General features: G+C 43.9%; 1 protein-coding gene across 4 annotated transcripts in view; it reads left to right on the top strand.

The window, feature by feature from the left end:
• Nucleotides 1-15,861: 15,861 nt before the first annotated feature.
• The window catches only part of TMEM178A (transmembrane protein 178A), a 272,754-nt gene continuing 260,930 nt past the window's right edge, over nt 15,862-27,685 (top strand). For 2 of the 4 annotated variants that reach the window (XM_029594349.1, XM_029594350.1), the window contains exon 1: nt 15,865-16,904. In XM_029594349.1, coding sequence (XP_029450209.1) covers nt 16,484-16,904 — 421 coding nt within the window. In that variant the 5' untranslated portion in view covers nt 15,865-16,483. Of the gene's footprint in view, nt 16,905-27,685 lie in introns of all 4 variants that reach the window. The other 2 variants (XM_029594347.1, XM_029594348.1) reach the window with 2 other exon arrangements.

Here is a 27,685-nt window from a genome sequence, read left to right as displayed (position 1 = left end):
GGTCCGCAACCAGTGCGGATTTTCCGGGTTTATTGGCCAGGCATGTGACGGTTACTAATCGTTCGGTGTCCATTTGTATACCGCGGTCCAAGACGGATCAGCAGGGTAAGGGGTTGTCTGTGGTGTTGTGTGCTGTGCCGGGATTGCCATCGTGCCCGGTGGACAACGCGGTGCATTATTGCCGGGGGCGGGCGTCGGGGCCGGCGCAGTTTTTGATTCATGAGAACCTGCGCCCGCTGACTAAGTATCAGTTTGAGGTGGTTCTGCGTTCGGCGTTGTCGTCATTGGGCTTGGATGTTGGTCGTTTTGGGACCCATTCCTTTCGGATTGGGGCGGCGACTGCCGCGGACTCCGCTGGCTTGTCCGGGGAGGTGATTCGTAGGATTGGGCGGTGGCGTTCGGACTCGTTCCGCAGTTATGTGCGTCCGGGTCAGGGGCAGTTTTGAACGGGTCTAACTCTGTTTTTCCTTCCAGGTGCGGAGTCTGCAGGACATGCTGGGTGGATCCTTGGGCACTCTTTCACCTATTGGGCGCACAGGCATGCCTGCGGACGGCCATACGGGCCGCATCTGGACTTACAGACGCGGGGGGTTGCTTTGCACTGGTTGGGGCGTCGGGGTATGGTGTGGGCCGAGCTGCTTCCTTGCGTGCGGGAGGGTTTGGAGCGGCTCGGTGCCCCTAGGGCGTTGGTAATTCATTTGGGAGGGAATAACTGGGGCAAAATGACGGGACGGCAGTTCATCAGTATGGTCCGTCAGGATCTGATGTTGGTGTCTCTGCTGTTGCCGTCCACTGTTTTGCTTTGGTCGGATATTATCGCCAGGCCGGCTGAATTGGATAAGGTAATTTGGCGCAGGAGCAGATCCAAGGCGAACCAGCAGATTGGCTCGTGGCTGGTTTTCCGGGGCGGGCGGCATATTAAGTATGATTGGTCTTGGGGGTCGGCCACGGGACTTTTTGGCAAGGATGGAGTACATCTGTCCTTTATCGGAATGGACTTATTCCTTAATTCAATTCAGGAGGCCTTGGAGACGGTATTTCCCTTGTAGTTGGGCCGCATCTTTGGGGGGCACGGGACATGTATGCCCGTGTCTGTGGCGGATGGCCCGAGCCGGTACAGCTTGTATAGCATAATGAGTAAGATGTAATTATGTGGTAATTAATGAACGGTGGACAACTGGGATAGTTGTCGGATGTGGATTCCTTGCTCGTCAGTGGCGGGAGTCCCCTGGTCTGGCTCCTTGCTCGTCAGTGGCGGGAGTCCCCTGGCCTGGCCCCTTGCTCGCCAGCGGCGGGGGCCGCCGGGTTGGCTCCTTGCTGGCAGATGGCGGGGGCCGGAACCCGGGAAGGGTCGAGGAACGAGCCGTATGGCTGGCGGGGGATCGTCCTGCTAGAGGAGTGGCGGACGATGGTCGGAGATGTTGTTAAAATGTTATGTTAATTCAATGGCTCGGACCTCCAAGTTATTAAAGCTGCGGCCCAGTTAACCCAAAGTTTGTTGTCAGTTGCATTTATTCAAGGTGTGAACGGGGGTGGATGCGAACGAGCGATGTCCTGGATGCCTGCATTATCATCTTGCTCTTCATTTCTCTTAACAATCCTCCTCTATCTTTCCACAAGAAAGCTAGATCACTCTTAGAACAGACTTTATGAGATTGTATCAGGCTGGGGCCCTGCACATATGAGCTACACTCTTGCTTGTTCCAAGTAAGAATTTATATACACATAAGCAGGGTTGACATAAATGATGCATGAGTTCTCTTCATCTTGGATAGTTAAACATAAACACAGTGAGTCCATCAAACTTAAGACAAAATTCACAGTCAGTTACAAGACTCCTCAAATCCGTAATCCAGTCAAGGGTCTGGCTACAATAAATCCAAGACTTCAAACATTTACAAACAGATACAAGGATTCATGGGTCTTTTTTGGAATCCCTTAACATGACCCTCATATCCATCTAATTGGCAAGAAACCAGTGGTGTTCCTAGAAATCCCTTTTAAATCCCAGAGGAACAATCCAGATCCCCAGGAGCAAGACCACTGGGGTTTACATCAGGTTCCTTATTGATTCTTCTGGTCTGCTTGAGCCCATATTTTCCCAAGTGACCCAATGGCTCAGGGGCAGAACACCAGCCTGTTGTCTGAATGGACACTGATTTAAGGCCCTCTAGAGCATTTTTGCCCTGACAAATTAGCCTTAGTAAGACACATACTGCAGAGATTTCAGTTTGCTCCTAGAACAATACAGTTACTACAGTTAAGCATTATGGAAAGTCACCCAGAGTGGCACATGCCAACTTGGACTTGTTTGTTGCAGAGGTTTCCTCTGTGTAGGAGGTCCAAGAGTGCAAGTAGATTTTAATTCTTAACCTTACTATTAGGGATGTGAATCGTTTTTTGACGATTTAAAATATCGTCCGATATATTTTAAATCGTCAAAAATCGTTAGGGCCACGATACAATACCAATTCCCCCGATTTATCGTTAAAAAATCGTAAATCGGGGGAAGGGGGAGGGCAGGAACTTACTTACTTGCCCTAAACCAATGGCAGGAAAACTGGCACACTAAAACCCCCTAAAACCCACCCCCGACCCTTTAAATTAAATCCCCCACCCTCCCGAACCCCCCCCCCCAAATGCCTTAAATTATCTGGGGGTCCAGCGGCGGTCCGGAACAGGCTCCTGCAATTGAATTGTGTTGTCTTCAGCCGGCGCCATTTTGCAAAATGGCGGCCGCAAAATGGCGGCGGCCATAGACCAACACGATTCGACTGCAGGAGGTCGTTCCGGACCCCCGCTGGACTTTTGGCAAGTCTTGTGGGGGTCAGGAGGCCCCCCCGCTGGCCAAAAGTCCCTGGGGGTCCAGCGGGGGTCCGGGAGCGATCTCCTGCCGCGAATCGTTTTCCGTACGGAAAATGGCGCCAGCAGGAGATCGACTGCAGGAGGTCGTTCAGCGGCGGTCCGGAACCCCCGCTGAACGACCTCCTGCAGTCGATCTCCTGCCGGCGTTTTCCGTACGGAAAACGATTCGCGGCAGGAGATCGCTCCCGGACCCCCGCTGGACCCCCAGGGACTTTTGGCCAGCTTGGGGGGGCCTCCTGACCCCCACAAGACTTGCCAAAAGTCCAGCAGGGGTCCGGAACGACCTCCTGCAGTCGAATCGTGTTGGTCTATGGCCGCCGCCATTTTGCGGCCGCCATTTTGCAAAATGGCGCCGGCTGAAGACAACACAATTCAATTGCAGGAGCCCGTTCCGGACCGCCGCTGGACCCCCAGGTAATTTAAGGCATTTGGGGGGGGGGGGGTTCGGGAGCGTGGGGATTTAATTTAAAAGGTCGGGGTGGGTTTTAGGGGGTTTTAGTGTGCCGGTTTTCCTGCCATTGGTTTAGGGCAAGTAAGTACTTCCCTCCCAAAGTTGATGAAGTATTAAGGCATTTGGGGTGGGGGATTTAATTTAAAGGGTCGGGGGTGGGTTTTAGGGGGTTTTAGTGTGCCGGCTCATGATTTTAACGATTTTCACGATATTTTAAACACCCAAACGGCAACAATACGATTCCCTCCCCCTCCCAGCCGAAATCGATCGTTAAGACGATCGAGGACACGATTCACATCTCTACTTACTATACTGATCCCACTCCTGACTTTGCCTCCTGGGAAGACTGAATGGGGCATTTTACTTTTACCTGCCATCATTTGCTATAATGGGAATAAAGGTTAGCAAATAAAAACAAAACATATATAAGTTGGTACCTTCTTATAGATTCGGTTCTGACCTGAGGAATGGAGTATTAGGTTCTGAAAGCTGGCGAAGAAATATATTGTTAATCCAATAAAAAGGTATCACCGAGGATATATATACTGTGTGTGTGTATCTACATATATTTGTTAACCTTTATTTCTGTGTATTCAAATGAACTATCATGTCAACCGTACTACTTTATATCATTTACAATGTTGCTACAAATGTTTTTCATTTACATAATGCTGTCATTCAAATTGGATTGTTTAGGATTATTATTATCAGATTTATTTACAGTTGGATAATGTATGCACAGAAAGAGAAAGCTCATTACTACCAAGATACCCAACTCCTGGAGGAAGATTTTAGGATAGTCCTGGTTTTGACAGACCCCCATCCTGATGCATTCTGGTACCTGCAGTACTGATTTTGAATAGTTAGAAGCAGAGACTACAACTACCAGAATGCACTGAGATGCAAGTTCAAATACCAGTACTGGTCTAAACTCTGCAGGACCTGGCAGCTCCACATTTCATTTTCACTTACAGATCCAGAACCTGAGCAATCCAGTGAGCCCTGACCTGTCATCTCCAATTTTTGACCTTTTCATAGATTGCTATGAAATAGGCCTTGAAAAATCAGGACTGGCTCAGCCTGAAGCTAGGTGCTCACCATAGAGTTGTTCCTTCCTTGTTTCTATGTATAAAAATAAACAAACATTCTGCTTTTATCATCTTTATATTCCTGCATATGCCAGTGACTCATATCATAAAAACTTGCCATTCATTATTATTATTAGTCATTTGCACGCAGAACTGAATAGAGACACATAATAGATGGTTCCCAGTCCTTGGAGCTTAAAATTTATTCAGGATAGACAAGACACACAACAAAACAAATAAGAGGTTTTGCGATAAATGAGCCAAATCATTGCTGAGGAGGTTTAAAATAGGTAGGAACTAAGGCCCTGATTCATTATTTTGCAATAAATATAGCAAGAATAGCGCCTGCGATTAAAAAAAAAAAAAAAAAAAAAAAAAGTATCCAGAGGGCTTTTATCACATTTTGGGCTGAGAGAGAGAGAGAGAACCTTTCTAGACGCTCACAAAGAAGTTTACTATTTATACCACTATAAGAGGGAGCACTAGTAACTCGGGGTGAGGTTTGTGGGGGTAGGGTGGGTTCTGGGGGGCAATTTTGCATGCACAGTTATATGTACGAACAGCACAGTTACTATCAGTGAAGATTTAATGTGATTTGGAGGGGTGAAAGAAGAGTAGATTTGTACCATGTTCTGTCTACATAGCTTGATGCACTATCTATTAGGGATGTGAATCGTTTTTGAACGATTAAAATTATCGTCAGATAATTTTAAAATCGTCCAAAATCGTTAGAGTGCATGATACAATACAAATGCCCCCGATTTATCGTCAGGGGCATTTGTATTGTATCGTTAAATAGGGCACGGGAATTATTTGGGGGAGGGCGGGAAAACCGGCACACCAAAACAACCCTAAAACCCACCCTGACCCTTTAAAACAAATCCCCCACCCTCCTGAACCCCCCCAAAATGTTTTAAATTACCTGGGGTCCAGTGGGGGGGTCCCGGCGCGATCTCCCGCTCAGTGGCCACGGCTGCGTTAAGAGAAATGGCACCGGTGGCCCTTTGCCCTTATCATGTGACAGGGCAAAGGTAGCGCTGGCGCCATTTTGGTTCCTGGCTCCCGACGTCACGCGTGCAGGAGATCGCTCCCGGACCCCCGCTGGACCCCCAGGGACTTTTGGCCAGCTTGGGGGGGGGCCTCCTGACCCCCACAAGACTTGCCAAAAGTCCAGCGGGGGTCCGGGAGCGACCTCCTGCACGCGGGCCGTATTGCCAATATTCAAAATGGCACCGGAGCTACCTTTGCCCTCACTATGTCATACGGGCGACGGTCGCCCGGACCCCAGGTAATTTAAAACATTTTGGGGGGGTTCGGGAGGGTGGGGGATTTGTTTTAAAGGTTCGGGGTGGGTTTTAGGGTTGTTTTGGTGTGCCGGTTTTCCCGCCCTCCTCCGATTTACGATTTTTAACGATTAAAAAAAAACCAAACAAAACACGACGATCAGCTTTCCCTCCCCCCCCCCAGCCAAAATCGATCGTTAAGACGATCGATCACACGATTCACACCCCTACTATCTACCTACCTGCAATCAAGCAAGGTAGAGAGAACATGGTACAAATCTACTCTTCTTTCACCTTTCATCCCTCCAAATCACATAATGCCCTAACGCATTTTGATGAATGACCCCCCTAAGCCAGGTAGGTGGCTTGTAGTTGGTCTTAAATAATAAGTTTTAATTAAGTGAAATGGTAAAGAATCAACTGTTTATCTAATTGCTGAATCAGCCAAAAATAAAATTTTTGCCCCCAGAAGCAATCTATATAAGTAAAGCAGATGAGGGATGTATGGCTCAGGGGCGGGAGGAAAGCAAGAAAGTGAATAGAGCAGGTACAGTAGAGTAGAGCAGAGTACATTTGAATTTCAAAGAGGTTTTTTTTTTAACTATTATAAACAACTTTCAAGTTCAAACAATTCAGTGCCCTCTGTGTACAGGAAACATGTTGGAATTGATGAGGTCTATGGGATCATGTAGGGAGAGGATGAGACTTAGAGAGCATACAATATGGAAGAAAACAATTACACTGCTCTCTCATGAGCCTCTGAAGGCTGACTAGGTGTGATGGGGTCTATATCCCAAACCAGAGGGGCCAGTTAAAAACCCCGGAACTCAGAGTCCGAGAGAGGAGGGGAAAGACAATACCGCAACACCAGGCTAAGGACGTCCCTTGGTTCCTTCCCCCAGACATCACAAGAGCAGAAGAAACACAGGTGTGGGAGGTTAAGGGTGGAGCTGGAGAAACCAATACATGGTTTCAAGGGGAGGGCCAAAGTGAGGAGGGGCCTTTCTGAGCCAACCAGCTACGAGTGGAGGAGGAGTTAATTCAGGATAAAAAGGACTTCCTGGTAGAGCACTCTCAGTCTCCTGCCAGGGATTGAGGAGGAAAGATTGGGTTATTTGGCTGCTCTGGGAAACTTTGGACACTGGATACTCCCCGACCGTGTGAAGGACTGCAACCACTATTACAAAGAAGGTGAGTGTGGGGGACTTCTGTTTGTTTGGACATACGACAAGGACATTTTGCCTGGAGAACTGCTGGCGGGTGGTTGTGTCCTGGGATGAGAAAAACCATCCCAAGAGATACGGTGGGTGGTGGCAGTTAGGCCTAGTGGGGCCAGACTTTTGAACATTGAACTTGATATTGGCCAGTATTCAGGAAGTGAGTTGCTGGCACAGTGGGGAAGGCATCCGCCTTCCACCCAGGTGGAGAGGGTTCAAACCCTGCCTGAGGACTTGTACAGAAAAATAACTTTAAACTATTTGAGTTCCTGAGTGACCAGGGCCACTCATGCAGGGTTGGACCCTGGAACGGATACACTAACAAGGTACGGACCGGCGAAAGCATCCCGGGGCCCACTGGACCACCAGGTAATTTTAAAATGTTTTGGGGAGGGTGGTGGAGGCTAAGGGAGTGGTTTTAAAGGGTCAGGGTGGGTTTTTTGTTTATTGGATCGGGTGCAGCTGATTAAGAAAAAAAACAAACGATCGGGCCAGATGAAAAAAATGCATGATTTGAATCGGAACGGAACCGATTCCGGATCCAATTCACATCTCTATGTTTTGGCTGGGAGTGAGAGAAAGAGGGGGCATGTGTGTGACTGAACCTGTTTGTAAGTGAGAGAGAACATGTGTATGATTGAAAGCCTGTGTGTAAGTGCGAGAGCATTGTGTAATTGAGAGAGATTGGTCAGAGAGGTGATGTGTGTATGTGTAGGACTGATCAGGGAGATGACTTTTGTGTGTGTGAGAGAGAAGAGAAGGGACTGGGAGGACAGTTTCAGCAGCTACTGCTGCTTCTGGTGTGGCCTGCAAGGGAATGAAGTAGGAGAACTGCTGGAGAGGGTAAGTAAAGGTGGCTTTTTAAATTCATTTTTCTTGATTGACTGCCATTTTAATTATTGGGTAGTATGTGTTTCCTGTTTAACTATTTTATTGGTGTTTGAAGAATTTTAAATTTTTAAGAGTTTTTAATTGTTAGATCTGTTCAGCTGTTTTGAAACATTTATTCATATAGTGTTATAATTATTTCTGTGGGAATCTATAACAGCTTGGCTTTTTCTGTTTTCCTAATAGGAGGTGTATTGGTGTTTAGGGCCTGGTTTAATATTTGTAGTGTTACCTTTTCATAGATAGGTTTGTTACTGTTGGAATGCATGCCATAATGCAGGTGTAACTTAGTGTGGATTAGTTTGTGTGCATTATTGCAGATCCTGGCATTTTGTTAGGTGCTATATTTCTGTTTCCATTTCTCCAGGATTGTTCTGCATGCAGAGTGGCTTTTTTTTGGGATTTTCATTCCAGTTTGTTTCCATATTTGTAATTTGTGGTCTTTCTGTACTTGGTAAAGGTCAATTTTGTGTATATGACCGAGGTGAGAGATTTAACTAGCATTAAGGCACATAAAATACCTCATTTACTTGTTGTGTTTCTCAATTGAACACACATTGCTGGTGAACTGCTGTCTTTTTATAAGTAGGGCGTTGCACCTGGTGGTAGAGGGAGTTTGTGTTGCTGTTATTGAGAACACAGAATATCTTTTTTGTACGGGGAATGTTCTAGTTTTGCTTTATACCCATTACTGTGGGGGGGGGGGGGGGGGTGTTAGCCCTGTGACTGTCATGGTTTCAGTGTCTCTCACATGTGAGGACCATCTATCAGGTGTGTCCCGAAAGAAAAAAGGTTGAGAACCACTGACTTAGAATGGCTTACGGCCATTATGAAATGATTTTAAAGCATAAAATCATGTTAATAATCATAGTTTTTGAAACAGAAATGTGATTTAAGGTTATCCTTCCACTACCAAACATTGCTTATGGTGCAAGGATATAGGCTTATCCCAATACATCTTTTCTGGGGGAAAAGATTAAAAATGTCAATCTGGGGATTTTCCTCCTTTCCATCCCCCATCTACCATTTTATTTACTTCAATAATTATCCTTCTGCATAGTACTTTTTTGCTGTGGTCCTCTTTATTCTTGCTTTTCTGTAGGTACTGTATTTTACCTTACCTCCTCTATTCTGTGACTGTGATGCAAAGCTGGAAAAATACACATATACAGGATTATGTATGGCATTCTCTATTGGAAGCCTTAGGCACATTCACATGATCCAGCAACATTGTGTATTTGGATTCTCTGTGTGTGTGTGGTAGAGGGGGATCAAGGGATGGTGGGGTGTGTGTGAGGGGAGGAGTCGTGTTTTGGAGAGTGTGTGTGACTGGTAGTGGTCACATGCTTTATCCCTTACACTTTCCAGTCCTTCAGTTCTCTTTCCCTCTGACTTTTCCCCTTCCCCCTCCTTTCTGCCCCAATTTCTCCGCTCCTTCTCCCCCCTTTTCCTATATCTTCTCTACTCTCTGCCCTCCCAAATTGGCTACTATTACCTACTTCTCTTCACTTTCCCTGGCTTCTAATCCTCTTCAGTTGGTGGGGCAAGAGTCACTTTCTACAGCTTTGGGTCTTTGAGCTGAGCTCCCCACAGCGAATTCTTGTGGCTCTGGTTTCATCTTCAGGTTAGGAACTGGGCTCTCTGCCAACCTCACAGGGCACTTGCACCGGTTCCTTGCCTATTACTGCTGCATTCTACAAGCCATGCCTATGCATATGTACGAATGGACAGACCGAATCACCCTCAATGGGCACTCCCACTATAGCAAAATGTACCTAAGAATGCTTCTTTATGTATTTATTTGTAGAGGTTTTTTTATATACCGTTATTCAGTAGAGCCATCATAACAGTTTACAAAATATGCAATTAGCATACAATCAAATGGAGTTAACATGGTAGTTGGGAACAGTAGAGTATTGTGAACAGTAAACACTTTTTCTTAGTAGTTGAATAACAGAATAGTGAGGAGAACATTTTCAATGAACTTAATGAATCAAGTGAGAGCAGGGAGGGGTGAAAAAGGAGGGTACATCAGGAGAGCATGAAGAGGAGGATTATGCTTGCGAGTTCTGTTTGAGGGCTGGGATGATCAGGTGTCAGAATAGAGTTTGTGGAATAAAAATGTTAGGTCTTTTTTTTAAATGTTTTCAGGATGTGCTGGGTCCTTAGTTCTTAGTTCTTTGGGTAGGGTGTTCCAAATTTTGGGGGAGGCAATGGAAAATGCTCTCTCGTGTAGTTGAAAGATGAGCATCTCAAGGTGGGGGTGTTTAAGAATCCTGCATTGTTAGAGCGTAGGTTTCTTTGTGGGTTTTGGGTTATGTTTAAGCCTTTTAGTCCATGAAGATCATCATTTAGGATTTTATGAATGGTCATTGATTTGTAGGTAATTCGTACAGAAATAGGTAGCCAGTGAAGAGAGGATAAAATGGGTGTTATGTGTTTCCTTTTCCTGTAAGGATTCTGGCAGCTGAATTCTGCAGTATTTGGAGTGGTTTGAGGGATGATGAAGGGATTCCAATAAGTAATGAGGTGGAGAAAATAAGCAGCTGCAGGATGGTTCTGAAGTCAGAAGGGTTGAGAAATGGCTTTATGTCTTAGGGTTAGTAGCTTGTGGTATCCTTCTTTCGTTTTATTTACTATGTGGGATTTGAAAGAGATCAGCATCGATGGTAACTCCAAGGTTCCTGGTATGGGTAGTAGGGATTATCATCATTTGTTTATCTAGTATTGTCAGGGGTGGCGGAGTTGGATTGGGTTTTTTATCCATGAGTATGATTTCAGTTTTGTCAAAGTTGATTATGAGTTTCAGGGAGTTTAGATGCTTGAAGTATATCTGAGGTTATTTTGTATGCGTCTTCAATTGAGTTTTGTATGGGAATTAGAAGCTGAATGTCATCAGCATAGAGGAAATGTGAGATTCCATGATCTTTTAGTAGTTGGCAGATGGGTAGGAGGTATATGTTGAAGAGGGTAGCAGATAAGGCTGAACCTTGGAACTCCAGTTTTGAGGTCAATCATTTTTGATGGGGTGTTGATCACTACTTGTTAAGTACATTCAGAGAGGTAGGACAAGAACCATTGTAATGTAGTACCAGACAGGCCAATATTTGACAGTTCTAACAGTATATTGTGGTTTACTGTGTCGAAAGCAGCTGAGAGGTCAAGGAGTATGAGTAGGCATTTTTCACCTTTGTCAAAGCCTCTGATGTCATTTAGGGAGATGAGGAGAGATTCTGTATTTAGGTTTTTTCTAAATCCAAATTGGGATGGATGTAGGATGTTTGACTCCAGATAATCATCTAGTTGGGTGTGTACAACTTTTTTCAATGGTTTTGGCTAGGAATGAAAGGTTTGATATGGGGCAGTAGTTGGTGAGGATTTTTGGATCCAGGTTCTTTTTGAGGATTGGTTTGACAGCAGATTTGGGGTAGTAGCCTTCGGTCAATGATAAATTGACTATTTTGGTGATGGTTTTAGCAATAGTTGGTTTGATTGTTTTGAGGGAGGTTATTGGGATGGTGTCCAATGGATGGTTGGCTGGGTTAATTTTGTCTGAGCGGAGGAGATGTCAAAGTTTGACCAGGATGAAGTTATCATGCTGTTGAGTTTGTTGTTCTGGTTGTTGGATTGGATGAGATGAGCTATTTTGTTGAAGTCCGCAAAGTCGTCACTTCCATGTTTGCATGTAGAATCTTGGGTGGTTTTGGTAAGTTTTTGAACTATTATGAATGGCATTCTGGGGTTATGATGAAATTTGGGGAGTTTATTGGAGAAGAAATTCTTTTTTGTATTGAGTGAGTTTGTTCCAATAGTTTAGTGTGGTAGGGTTTTTGGTTTTCTTCCATTCTTTCTTTTTTTCTGAGTAGACGTTTGGCAGTTCTGATATTTTCATTGTACCATTGGTGGTTTGGACTGTTTATATTTTGTAATGATGGGATTGATGTCTGCTACTTTTTTTTTTGTGATATTCAGCCATGATAAGATAGCATTATCTGCGTTAGGTTGATTTTTGTAGGAGATCTGTGTTAAATGCTGTACAGTAAGATATTATTTTTGGGGTGCTTGGAAGGGTAAGTTGAAGTATATATTGAAGTCTCCAAGTAAGATGATGGGTTTGAGGGAGATGTTTATGAGAAATTCAATTAGAGGTGAGCAGTTTTTCTCAAGTGCTCCTGGTGGAGAGTAAACGATGCATATCTGAAGTTTTGGTGAGTCATATAAGGCAATTTCAAAAGGTGGATGAATGGTAGATGGACAAAGTTTTAGTTGAAGGTTTTTTAGATATAAGCATTAAGCCACCTCCTTTTTTTTTTTTTTTTCTGGGAATTGATGAGATGTTGTAGTCCTGGTTGGATAGTTGGTTTATTAGGACGGAATCTGTGTTTTTTAGCCAGGTTTCCATGATTGCAATCTGGTTTGCAGTCATTGAATAGAGGGATTTTTTTAAATTATTGAGCAAGTATTGATAAGTATAAATGAGAGAAGCATATAGCTTGAGAGTTGGATGTGTGTGTTTTTTTGATGGAGGTTGGCTTTTTTACATTGTGTAGAGGTTTCGAAGAATGTTTTTTTGTTTTAGTAGTTTTGTTTAAACCAGGTCTTTTCTACTCCTCACCTTAGCTGTGGGGAGACATAAAAATGTTTAACTGCCCCCTGAACTGGTGAGGCTGTGCTGGTAAAGGCTATTGGCATCAGTATGCTTTTTTGGAGGCCTGCAGGAACTGTGTATAACCCCTCTCTAAGGTGGTTTATCTTACTCTGGACTAGGGAGGGGAAGTCACCATAGATGGAAGAAAACCCCCCAAAAGCAAATTTGTCACACCTGTGGGTTTGCAACCTGAGGAGGTTTTAGGACAGTGTCTCCAAGCCCCAATATCATGCCTGGGGTTCCTTGTCAGCACTATCCCCTTTCTCCTCCCAAAAGACCAGTCAAATGATCACACAGTAACAGTTTAAGACTTTTTTTTACCGGCAAATTATTAATAAATGTTGGCTGGTTAGTGGGGAAAAGAAAAGGTAACATGAAAATTGGTATAGCTTAGCACAACACTGGATCACTATGTTCAGGCAATTTTCCTGTACAATAAACTCAGCACCCTTTCAGAGTTAACTGGGCAATTGTTTTAACCAATTATGACAGAACTGTAAACTGCAGATCCTGGGTACCCAGGGTTTAGTCTAAAGTCCCTGTGTGTACACAATAAAACACTGGTGGGGCCCTTGCTGGTTTATATGTATGCTGCAAGCTACAACCTGAGGAATACAGTGCACAAACAGAGAGGCTTTCTTATCTACATAGTCCTCTTCAACTCCCTTCATTCTGACTAGAGTCCCTCCTGGTCAGCAAAATCTGCTTCTGAAAAACCAGTCAGCAGTGCAGCTACGCAGCGGTAAAACTAGTGAGTTTGTGTTTTTTTTCTCTGAGATGTACCTCTAGCTCAAACAGGAGAGGAAATCCAAAACTTCGGTCTCTCAGTTCACACATCTCGGTTTGCAACAGGGACACAGGGTTCCAGGATTTAGCTGCCACTCCCACTCAGTGCTGCTGGAGAAACCTCAGACCATTCGCTCATCAGTTCCCTGGATCCTCGGAAGCAAGTTGCATCACCCCTAATGCTGGTCCTGCAGACGATAAAGAACCCTTGAGTCTCTCCTCTTCCCCCAACTCAGCAAGCTCTCTCTGGATCCCCAAACCCCCTAGGAGATTCAAAGCCTGGCTGATCCAGCAGGCTCCTCCATCCCCGTTGGCTACCGAGGTAAGGTGGCTTCCTCCCTTCTCCTCAACTTAGTCACAGAGCGATTTCTTTCACCTGTTAACCCTTCAGTGGTGAGTTTTGCAGGGCAGCAGCTCCAAGTTGTAAAGCTGCTCCAATACATAACAGTGTCTTAATTCCACTTTTCCTTTCAGCCAGGGGCAGGTAGCAAGCTGCATGTTGCAGAACTCCATGGACAAGACCAGTTTAAGAGTTCAGTTTTAATTGCTCATCCAGTCAGTCACTGCACAGCACAGGCTCAGAGGACCCCATGACATGTGTGGTAAAGTGAAAAAATGTTAAAATACCTTAGCTGACAAAATTTAGTTTGTTTGTGCCTTGTATGTTTTACTGATATTTTAAGTTGATAAATTATAATCCGCTATCTTCTACTTGTCCAGATAAAGGTGGAATATGAAAATTTCAAATAGATACATGGATCCCAACTGGACAGAGAAGAAGCTGAGACTGAGCTCTGAATCAACTACAACCAAGCAGAGTGGAAAAGTGGCAAAGGCAAGATTTATTTATTTGCAGATTTTTCTATACCGCCTATAGCAGAGATAAGCGGTAAACAATGGATAGGCAAAACAATGCATAATCATATAAAAACACAAACAGAGCGTAATTAAACATTACAATCAAATCTTCAAGGAAAGGCCAAACGAAAAAAGTGGGATTAGAGGATGGGTGGAAAATAACTTATTTTAAGCAAGACAAATTGGAGAGGGGGGGGGGGGGGGGAACCCTCCCATTTAAAACTTATTTAAGATTGCACAGTTATGTTATGAGAGGGATGGGCAGGCTAAGACTGAGGAGAAAACAAGAAGTCATAGACCACAACAAGATTCTGGAGGATATGAACCATACCACTTTACTGGACTAACAGTATGTCAGAGAATGCTGCAATGATATATCCTAGCAATTTTCTTTTAAATGTAGTATTAATTGTTCAAGATAACTAGTCTTTTTGCAAGTGCAAAACGTGTATCTAATGAAATGCTTAACGATCTGAACTTAATGTATATGGTTGACAACTTTTTGCAGTGCAAATCAGCTGCATTCCACTGAAACTGAATTTATCGAATATGTAGACCTGTGTTTAAATGGCTAATGCTGGTTTTGACCTAATCCTAGTTTTCCATTAATCTCTTTTTTGCTGGCAACACAGCACTCCACATCCTGTTATACTGCAACTTAAATAGCAAGTCTAACATGATGCATTGTTCACATTTATGATAATTAATATTGCATATTACAGCAGGCAACTGTAGTAGTAGACAAGAGCAGCCATAGCGGCTCTGTCATGCCGGTTGCAGAACATTAGATACCGCACAGTTCGAATACACTGAAACCGGCATGAATTTTATTTTTGTATCCGATGGAGTCAGTCACTCACTATATGCTGTCAATCAAATAAGTAGCAGGGATCCTCACCTGAACATTTAGGGACTAAGGGTGGGAATCTGTGTCCCGGCAACTGACACAACAAACCTTATGTAAAGAGAGAGCATTTCTTCTGAGGACTGCTTTCAGAAAAGGGAAAAACAAATTGATCCAAAGAGGAAAAAACCACAATTCGATTTACAAGAGAGAATAGGAATAAATGATCACAAATCTCACCACTGTGGTGAAACAGCAAAAAAAACCCCCAGTCGATTAGCTTAGCCCTCTACTGGTACTATCCAAACAGCTAGAAATCTAAAATGGTAACCCCATAATTTTCTACTAAAATTAAACTAAGGAAGCTCTCAGCTTTTGAAGCAGTTATGCATTGCGCCATATCAGTATGAAGTTGTCAGTAAATGGACAGGCGGGTCTGCTCCATGGATGAGAAATTTGCTGAAGTCATCTGTCCTGCGTGCCAAAGAATAGGAAACTCTGTAAATGAAAAATTGCTTTTGGGGCCTCCGAGAGGACGAACTGGGCAAAAATCTAATTCTGACAGGACTGTGGTAATAGACTCATACACAGTGCAAACCATACATGCAGGCGCTTCATCAGTACCAAATACTGAACTCAGAAAAGAAGCAAAGTCTGAGCAATGTATTTTACTACTTATTCTCCTAAAGATAAATAGCAAGTACCTTAACCAAAGACTAGGACTAATTTAATAAGTTAATTTAGACAGACAAGTGCTTTAATTGCAAAACCCAGTGAGCAAAATGACTGGGTTTTTTTTTCACTGCTTACATTCCCATAATTGTTTTGAAACGATCTCTCTGCATATATAAGGCCAGTTATTTTTGGCTTCTTACCTTGTGCTTCTAAGGACGTGAATGGCGAGCGCCTGTATTGTGAAGGAGACATTGTGTTGATTGGACTGTACATTCTTCATTTACAAGAAGGCAGCGATCACTTTACAGAAGGGGTAGGTGCAGTTCCTTGCTGTGCCGATTTCCCCCGCCTGATGCTATTGGTACATCCAGGAATTAAGGAGATGCGGTGGAGAGACCGATTACAGTTGACTGTGGATTATTTATAGGGGGGGAGGTTGCGCGAACAGAGAGCAGTGTCCTGGTGTTAAGCACCAGTGAAGGACAGAGGAGGAAGGGAAGGAGAGCGATTTTGGGAGGGAAGCTGCAGCCTTCAACCTATCCAGCAGGCACTGCAATTCTAATCCAGAGCCCAGAAACCGGATAATTGTGTTTGTTTTTGTAAAACACATCAGCCGCCTGGAATTTGCTCCTACCGAGGCGCAGTGCCCCTGGCAAGCTGCAGCACTGGAGGGGGGTGTGCAAAGCCTCCCAGACCGGCAGCGCCTGACCGCACGGTTTTGCTCCTTCCGCGAGGCAGCTGCAATGGTGCCCGGTAGGGCTCACTGATTCTCCCCCTCCCCCCCGGCAGGGGAGCCCCGCACCAGGCAAGAGGGCTGGGCATCGCGGCAGCGCCTCACCTCGGCCGGCCCAGCAGCATGCCCGTGCCCGCCTGAGCAGACATGGAGAGCCGGCGCCTGATCACCGCGGCCAGCCTGCTGCTCAGCCTCTGCTCCCTGCTGCTGCTCGGCACGGCCATCTTCACGGACCACTGGTACGCCACGGACACCCGCCAGCACAAGGAGCTCTGCGAGAGCCAGGGCAACGCCGACCCCACGGACCAGAAGAACCGGCTCATGCCCCTCTACCAGCTGCCCCTCCGGGGCCAGGCCGCCCGCGCTGGCAGGCTGGGCTTCCTCTCGCCGGCGCCGGCGGGGGGCGTGCGGGAGCCCGAGGAGCTGCTGGAGAACTGGCGCTCCCTCCTGGGGCTGGGGGTCCTGGAGTCCGACTGCGGCCGCCCCCTCTTCTCCACCTACTCCGGCCTCTGGAGGCGATGCTACGTGATGGGGGTGGATAAGGACATTGACAACCTCATTCTGAAAGGTGGGTACAGGCTGCTGGCAGGTGGCATTTGGGAGGGGGGGGGGGGATGGTCATTTTGGCTGGGGATGCGGCTCCTTGTAGCCGTCTAAATGAAATACCTGTGGGCAGTGGTCTAGTTTGAGGAAGAAAAGGAAGCCGAGCATAATGTTGGAATCAAGAGGAGAAAAGCAGGTGCTGGGGTAATTCCCCCCCCCCCCCCCCCCCCCCCAATCTCTCCTTTCCTTGTGTGTGGTTATAAAACAAAGGAAACGTTTCCTAGCTGCAACGAAGCCTTGGTCAGACTGCAACCGTAAATTTTGAGAGATCAGTGTCCTCTCAGGAATAAACACTCTTGAATTGGGTTTAACTGATGTCTGATATGCATTGTTCACATTTGCGCTAATTAACATTGCATAATACAACAGGCAACTGTAGTAGCAGACAGCAGCAGCCGTAGCGGCAGTCGCTCATGCCGGTTGCAGAGCATTAGATACCGCACAGTTCGAATACACTGAGACCGGCGTGAATTTTATTTTTGTATACGATGGTGTCAGACACCATATGCTGTCAGTCAAATAAGTAGCAGGGATCCTCACCTGAACATTGAGGGAATCACTACACATGCTGAAGTTATAATGCTTAGGAAACAGAGGCATCTGTCTTAAGGGTACTGTACATTTTTTGACTTTGAGATGGAGAATCTGCATGGACAAGCTTTCTAGCTACTGCAATGCATAATAGAAAAAATGCAAATAAAATCTTCTGGCAAGTACCTACAGTCAATTTTCAAAAGAGCAGAGAAATGCAAAATAAACAAACCTGGACATAGGTCTAAGCACGTTTTATGATCAGTCTGCATAGCAGTATTTAATTAGCATTTACTGTAGCATTTGTCATAGTAAGTACAAGGCTCAGGGGGACTGGTCACAGCATTATAGAGCCTTTCACCTCTAGGCCACTGGTGAAATCCCAGCTCGTGGCTTCAAAATGAGGGGATTTTCTCAGTCCAGGTCTAGTGGCCATAGCAGAATTCACATTACAGCTTCTGTCAGATTCCTATGAATCTGTGAATTCTGCTGCACATCTCATCACACTGACTTGTGACAAGGACCCTATGAGAGAGAATAGAAAATGCCTTTGGCTGGGCTACTGTTTTCTTATCATACCCATTTGTGATTAGAGACACATGACCTGTCACCTACTCACCAATCCTCTGCTCTAAGAACATTTCATTCTCATTCACAATGGTTCTTGACTTTAGCCACCCTTAAAAATATCCAGAAAACAGATGACAAGGTACACTTTTTTTATATCATTTTTGCGTCTGGTAAAAAGGAAGGTAAAATAAACAGTTAAGATTGATTTACATAAACTCACCCTCAATCAGGCCAAGAACTGTAGCTTTGTTTTCTTTTTATAGATATGTACTATGAACAACAGTATTTTAACAGTCTTAAAGCCAGATGTTCTAAAAACCTCTTGCACACCTGGATCCTAAAGCAGCAGTATGAGCTCGATTGTTCTAAACAACTTCTTGGCACTATTGCTTTCTCTTTAGATTTTATTAAGTTTCTTGTCTTTTGCCCATCTATAATGTATTTCCTGTTTTTACCCTTTCAAGTAAAACATGCCTGCCATTTATTGTAGTGATACCCTCTCTTTAAAAAAAAAAATTCTTTCAGATATCTGTTATATTCTTATTTTCCTCGTAACATTTTGATATTGGCTGAAGGTTCAGATAAGAACCAGCACAACAGTTTCTTGATTCACTTAGTCACTGCCACCATTATGAAACTAAGAGGAGGTTTTAAAAAATGTTAAATGATAGTACTTTCTCAGAAATGACAAATCAGAATGAAGGTGGTGTGTTTGTATGCATGTGTGCAAGGGCATGGGTGGGGAGGGTCCTAAGTGATTTTCTTCTAAATGCCAATGAATTACCTGAAAATATGTTCTATTAGAACCATTGTCCTGCTTCAGTTATCATAAAGGCATAAGATTTTGGGGTTAAACCTATGAAAACAGATGTGAAAAGCAGGATACTGGTTTGTTGCTGGTCTGGGCCCTCAAGAGGAGGAAAGGGTACAGAAGAGACCCAGAATGCCAAGGGGCGGGGATCAGGGGAGGGATACACAGGGGAGATGGAGGCAGTACCAGTTCTCCCATTAGGTTAATTAGGTGGTCACCTGGGATGCCTACATTTTGGGGGGTGGAACACTGGGAACCCCCCCAGAGAGGTGGTTTGCATTTACTGTGAGTTTTTGCCTCTCTGGCCAACTTCTTTTCAAATTCTCTCTTAGTCTGTCTTATGTAAGACATTGATAAGACAGGCTAAGAGAATTTGAAAAGAAGTTGGCCATAGGCAAAAACTCACAGTAAAAACTTTAAAATATATCCGAAGCAGCCTGTGAGGGAGTCAGTTGGACCGTTAGATGATCGAGGGGGTTAAAGGGGCACTTAGAGAAGATAAGGCCATCGCAGAAAGATTAATTTATTTCTTTGCTTCGGTGTTTACTGAAGAGGATGTTGGGGAGGGTACCAGTACTGGTGAACGTTTTCATGGGTAATGATTCAGATGGCCTGAACCAAATCACAGTGAACCTAGAAGATGTGGTAGACCTGACTGACAAACTGAAGAGTAGTAAATCACCTGGACCGGATGGTATACACCCCAGAGTTCTGAAGGAACTAAAAAATGAAATTTCAGACCTATCAGTAAAAATTTGTAACCTATCATTAAAATCATCCATTGTACCTGAAGACTGGAGGATAGCTAATGTAACCCTAATACGTATTGCAAAATGGCGCCGGCCATATGGCCGGTGCCATTTTGCAATACAGCCCAAGTGCAGGAGGTCGCTCCTGGACCCCCCCACTGGACTTTTGGCAAGTCTTGTGGGGTCAGGAGGCCCCCCCAAGCTGGCCAAAAGTCCCTGGGGGTCCGGGAGCGATCTCCTACACTCGTGACGTCGGACAGGAACCATTTCTATTAACGCAGCCGTGGCCTTAGAGTGGAAGACCACACCGGGACCCCCCACTGGACCCCAGGTAACTTAAAACATTTTGGGGAGGTTCGGGAGGGGGGGGGATTTATTTTAGAGGGTTGGGGTGGGTTTTAGGGTTGTTTTAGTGTGCCGGTTTTCCCGCCCTCCCCCTTCCCCAATTTATGATTTTTGACGATAAATCAGGGGAATTCCTATTGTATCGCGCCTCTAACGATTTTTGACTATTTAAAATATATCTGACGATATTTTAAATCATCAAAACTATTCACATCCCTATTTGACTTAGAAAATAGCCACTGCTATTACTAGCAACAGTAACATGGAACAGACTTAGTTTTTGGGTGCTTGACAGGTTCTTATGGCCTGGATTGGCCACTGTTGGAAACAGGATGATGGGCTTGATGGACCCTTGGTCTGACCCAGTATGGCATGTTCTTATGTTCTAAAACATTTTGCTGCTGGTAATCTTTGGCCCATTGCATAGCTTTGTAAATTTTGCTAATCCGTTCTGTAGGATTTGTATTTAAAAAAACCCAAAACAATCTTCTCTCCAGCTTCCTAGGAGCTGCAGCCACAGCATCTCAGACCCTAGTCCATCTCTCAGCTGAAGAAATGCAAACAGGGGAACCTTTCCAAGTTAAACTTAGTTTGAAAAATCAGGCCATTTACAAAACACTCTTGATCAAACTACCTAGACGTCTGAAGCAGTTTACATATACCCGAGGGTCAGATTTTACTGATCTCCTCACAGCCCAAAATCAGTGTCAATCTCAGCATCTGTCATCCTCCCCTCCCATTCACCAATGCCTAGTAGCAATCTGACCCATTTATCTTTTTATTGTATGGGTCTCCATGGATATCAGCCACCCCTGTTGCCCATTTCTTTTTTTTTGCTCAGATTCTATCCAATACAGGCTATCAATCGGGGAGATTCGCTAAGCAAAACTGCTCTAACAGTCATAAAAATGTGGCAAGTTTTTACCCCCATCAACCTTAATCCTTTGCAAAATTTTTAAATCTGCTAAATCTTCCCCACTCAAGGAAATTAGAAACTATCTTTGCATGAAAGAACTCAGAGGGAATAGCTAGAAGTAACATTATAAATAAACACAATCTTGGGTAAGCAATTCATTCTAACCATGTTTGCTTTATCCAACCGAGATGCAACCTCTTCCATTTAAGTGCTTCTTCCTTGAGTGCCCTTAGAACAGCTTTTCTAAAAAACTGTTTGATGCACATCCATTTAGCCATAGTTCTACAGTTAGGTAACCAAAAAGACTGCAGTGCGCACGAGCACACACACATACACACGTATATGCAAGGAGTACATATGTAACTGAATTTTTCTATTTAATGTGAAAACTAGTTTCAGACCAATTGCAAGCTGCCAAACATTGTCTTCAGTCATCATGAAATTCACTCTATACTGGTTTGAAACTGATTTAAAAAGCATCTTACAGAATTTAGTAGAGCTTCAGTACAATAGTATCCATAAAAATGACTGACTATGAATCTTCTAAGGGATAATCAAACTGTCTTAAAGGAAAGGGAGCAGTTATTTTGAAAGTGAGAATCTGTCAACTAATTGCAATCAGGGCCGGAGCTAGTGTTTTTGCTACTCTGTGTGAACAATTACAGTGCTGCACCCCTTCCCCGTTCTGTTTTTTTAACACAGAATTTTGTTTTCCTAATAAACACACAAACTCAGTCCCACACTTTGTCCCAGACTCCCTTTCCCCATCAAAAAAAGCCTGCTTCCATCCGGCAATCCAAACTTTCAAAATTGACACACCCCATCAATCTCTTACCCCATCTGCAGTTCTAAAATCCTTAAATTGTGCAGGAGTGATCCCCAAGTGCGCCTGCCCCACATAACAATGTGCCAGCTGGGTCCTGTAGCCAGCACCATTTTGTTGTACTGAAAAATATGCTCTGCTGTGGTGCCACCTAGAAAATGCTGCAGGAAAAGACACTTGGAACTCATATATTAGGCCTATTATCATATATATTTATCATATGGTAGTAGGCCTACTATCTTCATAACATTTAAAACTCTCTTAATCTTAATCCATTAACATAGTTACCCAAGCCTATTGTTACAAATACTATTCTTATACCTTCGACTCCTATTTTAGACATGTCTAATTTAATATCCATGTTTTCTAAGCCTATTGTTACAAATCTTTTATTTGTGTTCCATGTAAAGCTATGTTTCGCTGATTTAATGTTCCATGTAAACCGATATGATCCCAATGAATGTTGGTATACAAAAAAAAACCTAAATATTGTATTGCATGCCAGGTTTGGGTCTGGCCCTCAGTCAGAACTCAAACAACCCTATCTAGGAAAAGGCAACACTACAAATATTTCACCAGGCCCTAAAACACCTCCTGTTAGGAAAGTAGAACAAACTACACTAGCAGAATACCTCATCTTAGTCACACAGACCCTCACCAGATATAGAAAAAAGACAAAGTATAAATAGAAATATATAGACAAACTGCAAAAAGCCAGCCACTTATACAATGCAGGAATGAAAAATTAGAAACAGTACCAGTCCTCCTAAATCATCAAACAATAAAATCAAGAAATATAAATCCATCATAATAAACCATACTAATAAAGAGTATTGCCAAAGAGCTGACATACAGAAAACATCCAATTAAGAACTCAAAGTTTTTTAAATTTCCAAACAAAATATTTCACAATAGACACATCAAACACCCAGTAATTAAAGCTAATAAGGATGAAAAATGCCCCACTCCCCATGTTTGTTTAAAAGACATTTATGCATTGCTCTTCTCTGTTAAAAATTGCTGAGATGTATAGTCAATATCTTAATACATATAAACTAAAACAGAACTGAACAAAAATCTGCACATACCTGAGAACGTTTGATTTCCAGTCACCCTAAGCTTGCCATGGATTAGTCGGGGTGACACAAACTTTCTTCACACACAAACACACTCAAAATCTAGGCAGACTCCCATTCACACACAAAATCTAACCAGGCAGGCTCCCATTCATGCTTACACACACACACACTCTCTAACCAGGCAGGCTCCATTCATGCACACACAACCCTTGCAGGCTTCCATTCATGCACACACAGGCAGGCTCTAATTTACATACACACATCCACTCATACACACCCAGACAAGCTCCCTTTCACACACACACAAACAATCCAGGCAGGCTCCCATTAATATACAGACAACTCAGGCAGGCTTTCATTCATATGCACACACAATCCAGGCAGGCTCCCATTTAGAAAACAATCCAAGCAGGCTCCCCATTTACACCCAAACAACCCAGGCAGGCTCAAACAGGATACCGGTATAGTAGTGCTTCTGTTCCTCTTCTTACTGGTTTTCTGCCTCACCCAAAGCATCTGCTGCTGCTGCTCTTGTTTTCGTTCCCTTCGAGCTGGCCCCCAGGCAGCTCAAGCACTTCTGGCAGACTAGACCCTTGCCCTGAAGGCAATTTTACTTCTCTGCTGTTCTCAGCCATTGTCTTTGGTGAGGGCCTGCGCTGGCACACAGAAAAGAAACAGGAGGGAAAAAAGTGTAGCCAAGGCTTTGGGAGGCTCAGGAAAAAAAAAAATACTGTCTTCAGTGGGCAACAATAGGGGAAGAGGAGAGGAAGCAATGATCATGTATTCCCTGAGTCTGTGGCTTTTGCACATTAAACTCCACTTTGAGATTTGGTAAGATGAGGATGCCAGGATTCTGTCTAACACCTTCCGGGTGTGCCACTCCGTGCAAATGCTTGGTTTGCACATTCGGTTGCACCAGGCTTGAGTGCAATAAGAGGTTTCATTTTGATGCAGTCAATACCAAACATTGATCTTTGGCAAACACTCCCTTTATCTACATTCTTGGCAAGTATTGGCTATGTTTGAGTGGAAGAACTTGCTGACCAATGAAACTGCTATGATCAAATTTGAATTAATGACTGGAAGGGGGACAGTAAGTAAATCCATAGCTCTGGCACAAACTTTCAAAAGGGAAACTTTGACAAAATGATAAATAGTTTAAAAAAAAAACTTAACAGGTGCAGCAAAAAAGGTAAAGTGTGCAACAGGCGTGGACATTGTTTAAAAATACCACTTAGAAGCAAAATCAGATGTATTCCATGCATTAAGAAAGGTGGAAGGAAGGCCAAACAATTGCCAGAATTGTTAAAGTGAGATGAAAGAGGCTATTTTAGCCAAAAGATCATTCAAAAATTGGAAGAAGGAACCATCAGAGGAAAATAGGATTAAACGTTGGCAAGCTAAATGTAAAAGACATTGATAAAAAGGCTAAGAGAATTAAAAAAAAAGTTGGCTGTAGAGGCAAAAACTCATAATAAAAAACTTTAAAAAATATATCTGAAGCAGAAAGCCTGTGAGGGAATTGGTTGGACCGGTAGATGATCGAGTGGTTAAAGGGGCATTTAGGGAGGATAAGGCCATTGTGGAAAGACTAAACAAATTCTCTGCTTCAGTGTTTACTGAGGAGGATGTTGGGGAGAGACCCATTCTGGAGAAGGTTTTCATGGGTGATTCAGATGAACAGAACCAAATTATGGTGAACCTGGAAGATGTAGTAGACTTGATTGACAAACTGAAGGGTAGTAAATTGCCTGGACTGGAGGGTATACACCCCATGGTTCTGAAAAGAACTAAAACATTAAATTTCAGATCTATTAGTAAAAATTTGTAACCTATCATTAAAATCGTCCATTGTAGCTGAAGACTGGAGGGTGGCCAATGTAACCCAGATATTTAAAAAGGGCTCCAGGGGAGATCCAGGAAACTATAGACCAGTGAGCCTGTCTTCAGTGCCAGGAAAAATCGTGGAAACTGTTGAATACAATCACAGAATATTTAGACAGGTTTTAATGGGACACAGCCAGCATGGATTTATCCAAGGGGCATCTTGCCTAACAAATCTACATTCTTATGAAGGAGTTAATAAATATGTGAATAAAGGTAAACCAGTAGATATAGTGTATCTGGATTTTCAGAAGTGTTTGACAAAGTCTGTCATGAGAGGCTTCTGATAACTGAAAAGTCATTGGATAGGAGGCAGTGTCCTTTTGTGGATTGCAAACTGGTTAATAGACAGGAAACAGAGAATAGGATTAAATGGTCAGTTTTCTCAGTGGAAAAATGTGTGCCGTGCCTCGGAATTGTACGTGGACCTGTACTTTAATATATTTATAAATGATCTACAAAGGAGTATGATTGAGATAATCAAATTGCGGATGACACAAAATTATTCAGTAGTTAATTCACAAGTGGATGGTGATAAATTGCAGGAGGACCTGCAAGACTGGAAGATTGAGCTACCAACCAGGAAAAAGATCTAGTCGTCATGGTGGATACATTAAAATAGTCAGCTCAGTGTGCCTCAGTGGACAAAAAAAGCAAACAGAATGTTAGGAATTATTAGAACGGGAATGGTGAACATAAGAATATGCCATACTGCGTCAGACCAAGGGTCCATCAAGCCCATTATCCTGTTTCCAACAGTGGCCAATCCAGGCCATAAGAACCTGGCAAGTACCCAAAAACTAAGTCTCTTCCATGTTACCGTTGCTAGTAATAGCGGTGGTTATTATCTAAGTCAACTTAATAGCAGGTAATGGACTTATCCAATCCTTTTTTAAACACAGCTATGCTAACTGCACTAACCACATCTTCTGGCAACAAATTCCGGAGTGTAATTATGTGAGTGAAAACTTTCTCCAATTAGTTTTAAATGTGCCACATGCTAACTTCATGGAGTGCCCCTAGTCTTTCTATTATCCGAAAGAGTAAAAAACAGATTCACATCTACCCATCTAGACCTCTCATGATTTTAAACACCTATCATATCCCCCCTCAGCCATCTCTTCTCCAAGCTGAAAAGTCCTAACCTCTTTAGTCTTTCCTCATAGGGGAGCTGTTCCATTCCCCTTATCATTTTATTCGCCCTTCTCCATCACAATTATATTTTTTGAGATGCAGTGACCAGAGTTGTACACAGTATTCAAGGTGCGGTCTCACCATGGAGCGATACAGAGGCATTATGACATTTTCCGTTTTATTCACCATTCTCTTTCTAATTCCCAACATTCTGAATAAACAGTCATAATGCCTCTGTATCGCTCCATGATGAGACTGCATCTTGAATACTGTGTACAATTCTGGTCGCCGCATCTCAAAGGTATAGTTGCACTGAAGGGACAAAGGGTAAACAAAATGATAAAGTGGATGGAACGGCTTCCTTATGAGGAAAGGCTAGGGCTGTTCAGCCTGGAGAAGAAATATAATCTACCTTATAAATGGCCTGTGACCGGCCCGCAAATGCGCAGTAGAGCGCAGCTCTACTGCGCATGTGCGGGCAAGGATGTCGATCAGAAAAAAAAAATGGCGGTGGGGCCGCAGGAGCGGGAGGAGAAGCAGCGGCGCCGCGCGCGCGCGCGGTGCCGCTGCTTCTCCTCCCCAGATCTGCCGGCAGATCTCGGGGGGGGGGGGTGTCACTCCCGCGCCCCCCCCCCCCCGAGATCTGCCGGCAGGAGCGGGAGGAGAAGTAGCGGCACCGCGCGCGCGGTGCCGCTACTTCTCCTCCCCAGATCTGCCGGCAGGAGCGGGAGGAGTTAATGGAGCCGGGTGAGGGTTGCGGGAAGTCGCGCTTACGGCGCCGGGAGGAAATGGAGGTGGGTGAAGGGAGGGAGAGGGGGACTGAGTGAGTGGGAGGGAGAGGGGGACTGAGTGAGTGGGAGGGAGGGAGAGGGGGGACTGAGTGGGAGGGAGTGAGGGAGAGGGGGGACTGAGTGAGAGGAGAGGGAGGGTGGAGAGGAGTGGGTGGGGGAGGGGGGTGGTGAAGAGTGAGGGGAGAGAGAATGAGGGGGAGGTGAGAGACAGAGGGATGTAGCCCGTTTTAACGGGCTTTACGGCTTGTAGAAGTATATTAAATCATGAAAGTAATTTAACAGGTAAATGTGGATCGGTTATTTATTCTTTCAAATAATATAAGGACTAGGGGACAGTCTATGAAGTTAACAAGTAACACATTTAAATCGGAGAGAATTCTTTTTCACTCAACATACTGTTAAGCTCTGGAATTCATCACCAGACGATGTGGTTAAAGCAGTGTAGCTCGGTTTAAAAAATTTGGTTAAGTTCCTTGAAAGAAATCCATAAATTGCTATTAATCAAGCTGACTTAGGGAATAGCCACTGCTTATTACTGGCATTAGTAGCATGGGATCTATTTAATGTTTGGGTATTTGCCAGGTACTTGTATCCTGGATTGGCCACTGTTGGAAACATGATGGTAGGCTTGATGGACCCAAGGTCTGACCTAGTATGACAATTTCTTATGTACTTACTACAGACATCATGTTTCTTACCTTCTAATCTACCAAAGGATGTGGCAAGCTTAATATTTTTAAGATTTATGGCAGAAATGTGCCAGCTGTCAAAGGAAGGGGGTGTGGTGTATCAGATTTCTAAAATTTGAGAAGGATCCACCTGTATGCATAAGATTTTTATGTTTATTTTTCCCTCCTGGTTGTGGATTCTAAACAAATAATTTGAAGGTGAACTTTTTATCTTGAGCATCTTACTGATATCCTTCCATATCTTTTACTAGAAAGGACCAATCCATGGAAAAGCCCAAAACATGTTAATGATATTGGTAAGCATCCCACAACTTTGCCAGTGCAATGGGCTGGCAAAGTATTTACAGGAAAAAAGTGACATTGGGAAAAAATAAACGTTGCAAAAGCTTATTTTGTATGTCATTCTTTTTTAACATAAAGATAC

Source organism: Rhinatrema bivittatum, chromosome 3, assembly GCF_901001135.1.
Source record: "Rhinatrema bivittatum chromosome 3, aRhiBiv1.1, whole genome shotgun sequence".
Taxonomy (NCBI): Eukaryota; Metazoa; Chordata; class Amphibia; order Gymnophiona; family Rhinatrematidae; genus Rhinatrema; species Rhinatrema bivittatum.
This window is presented reverse-complemented; position numbering and strand designations above follow the sequence as displayed.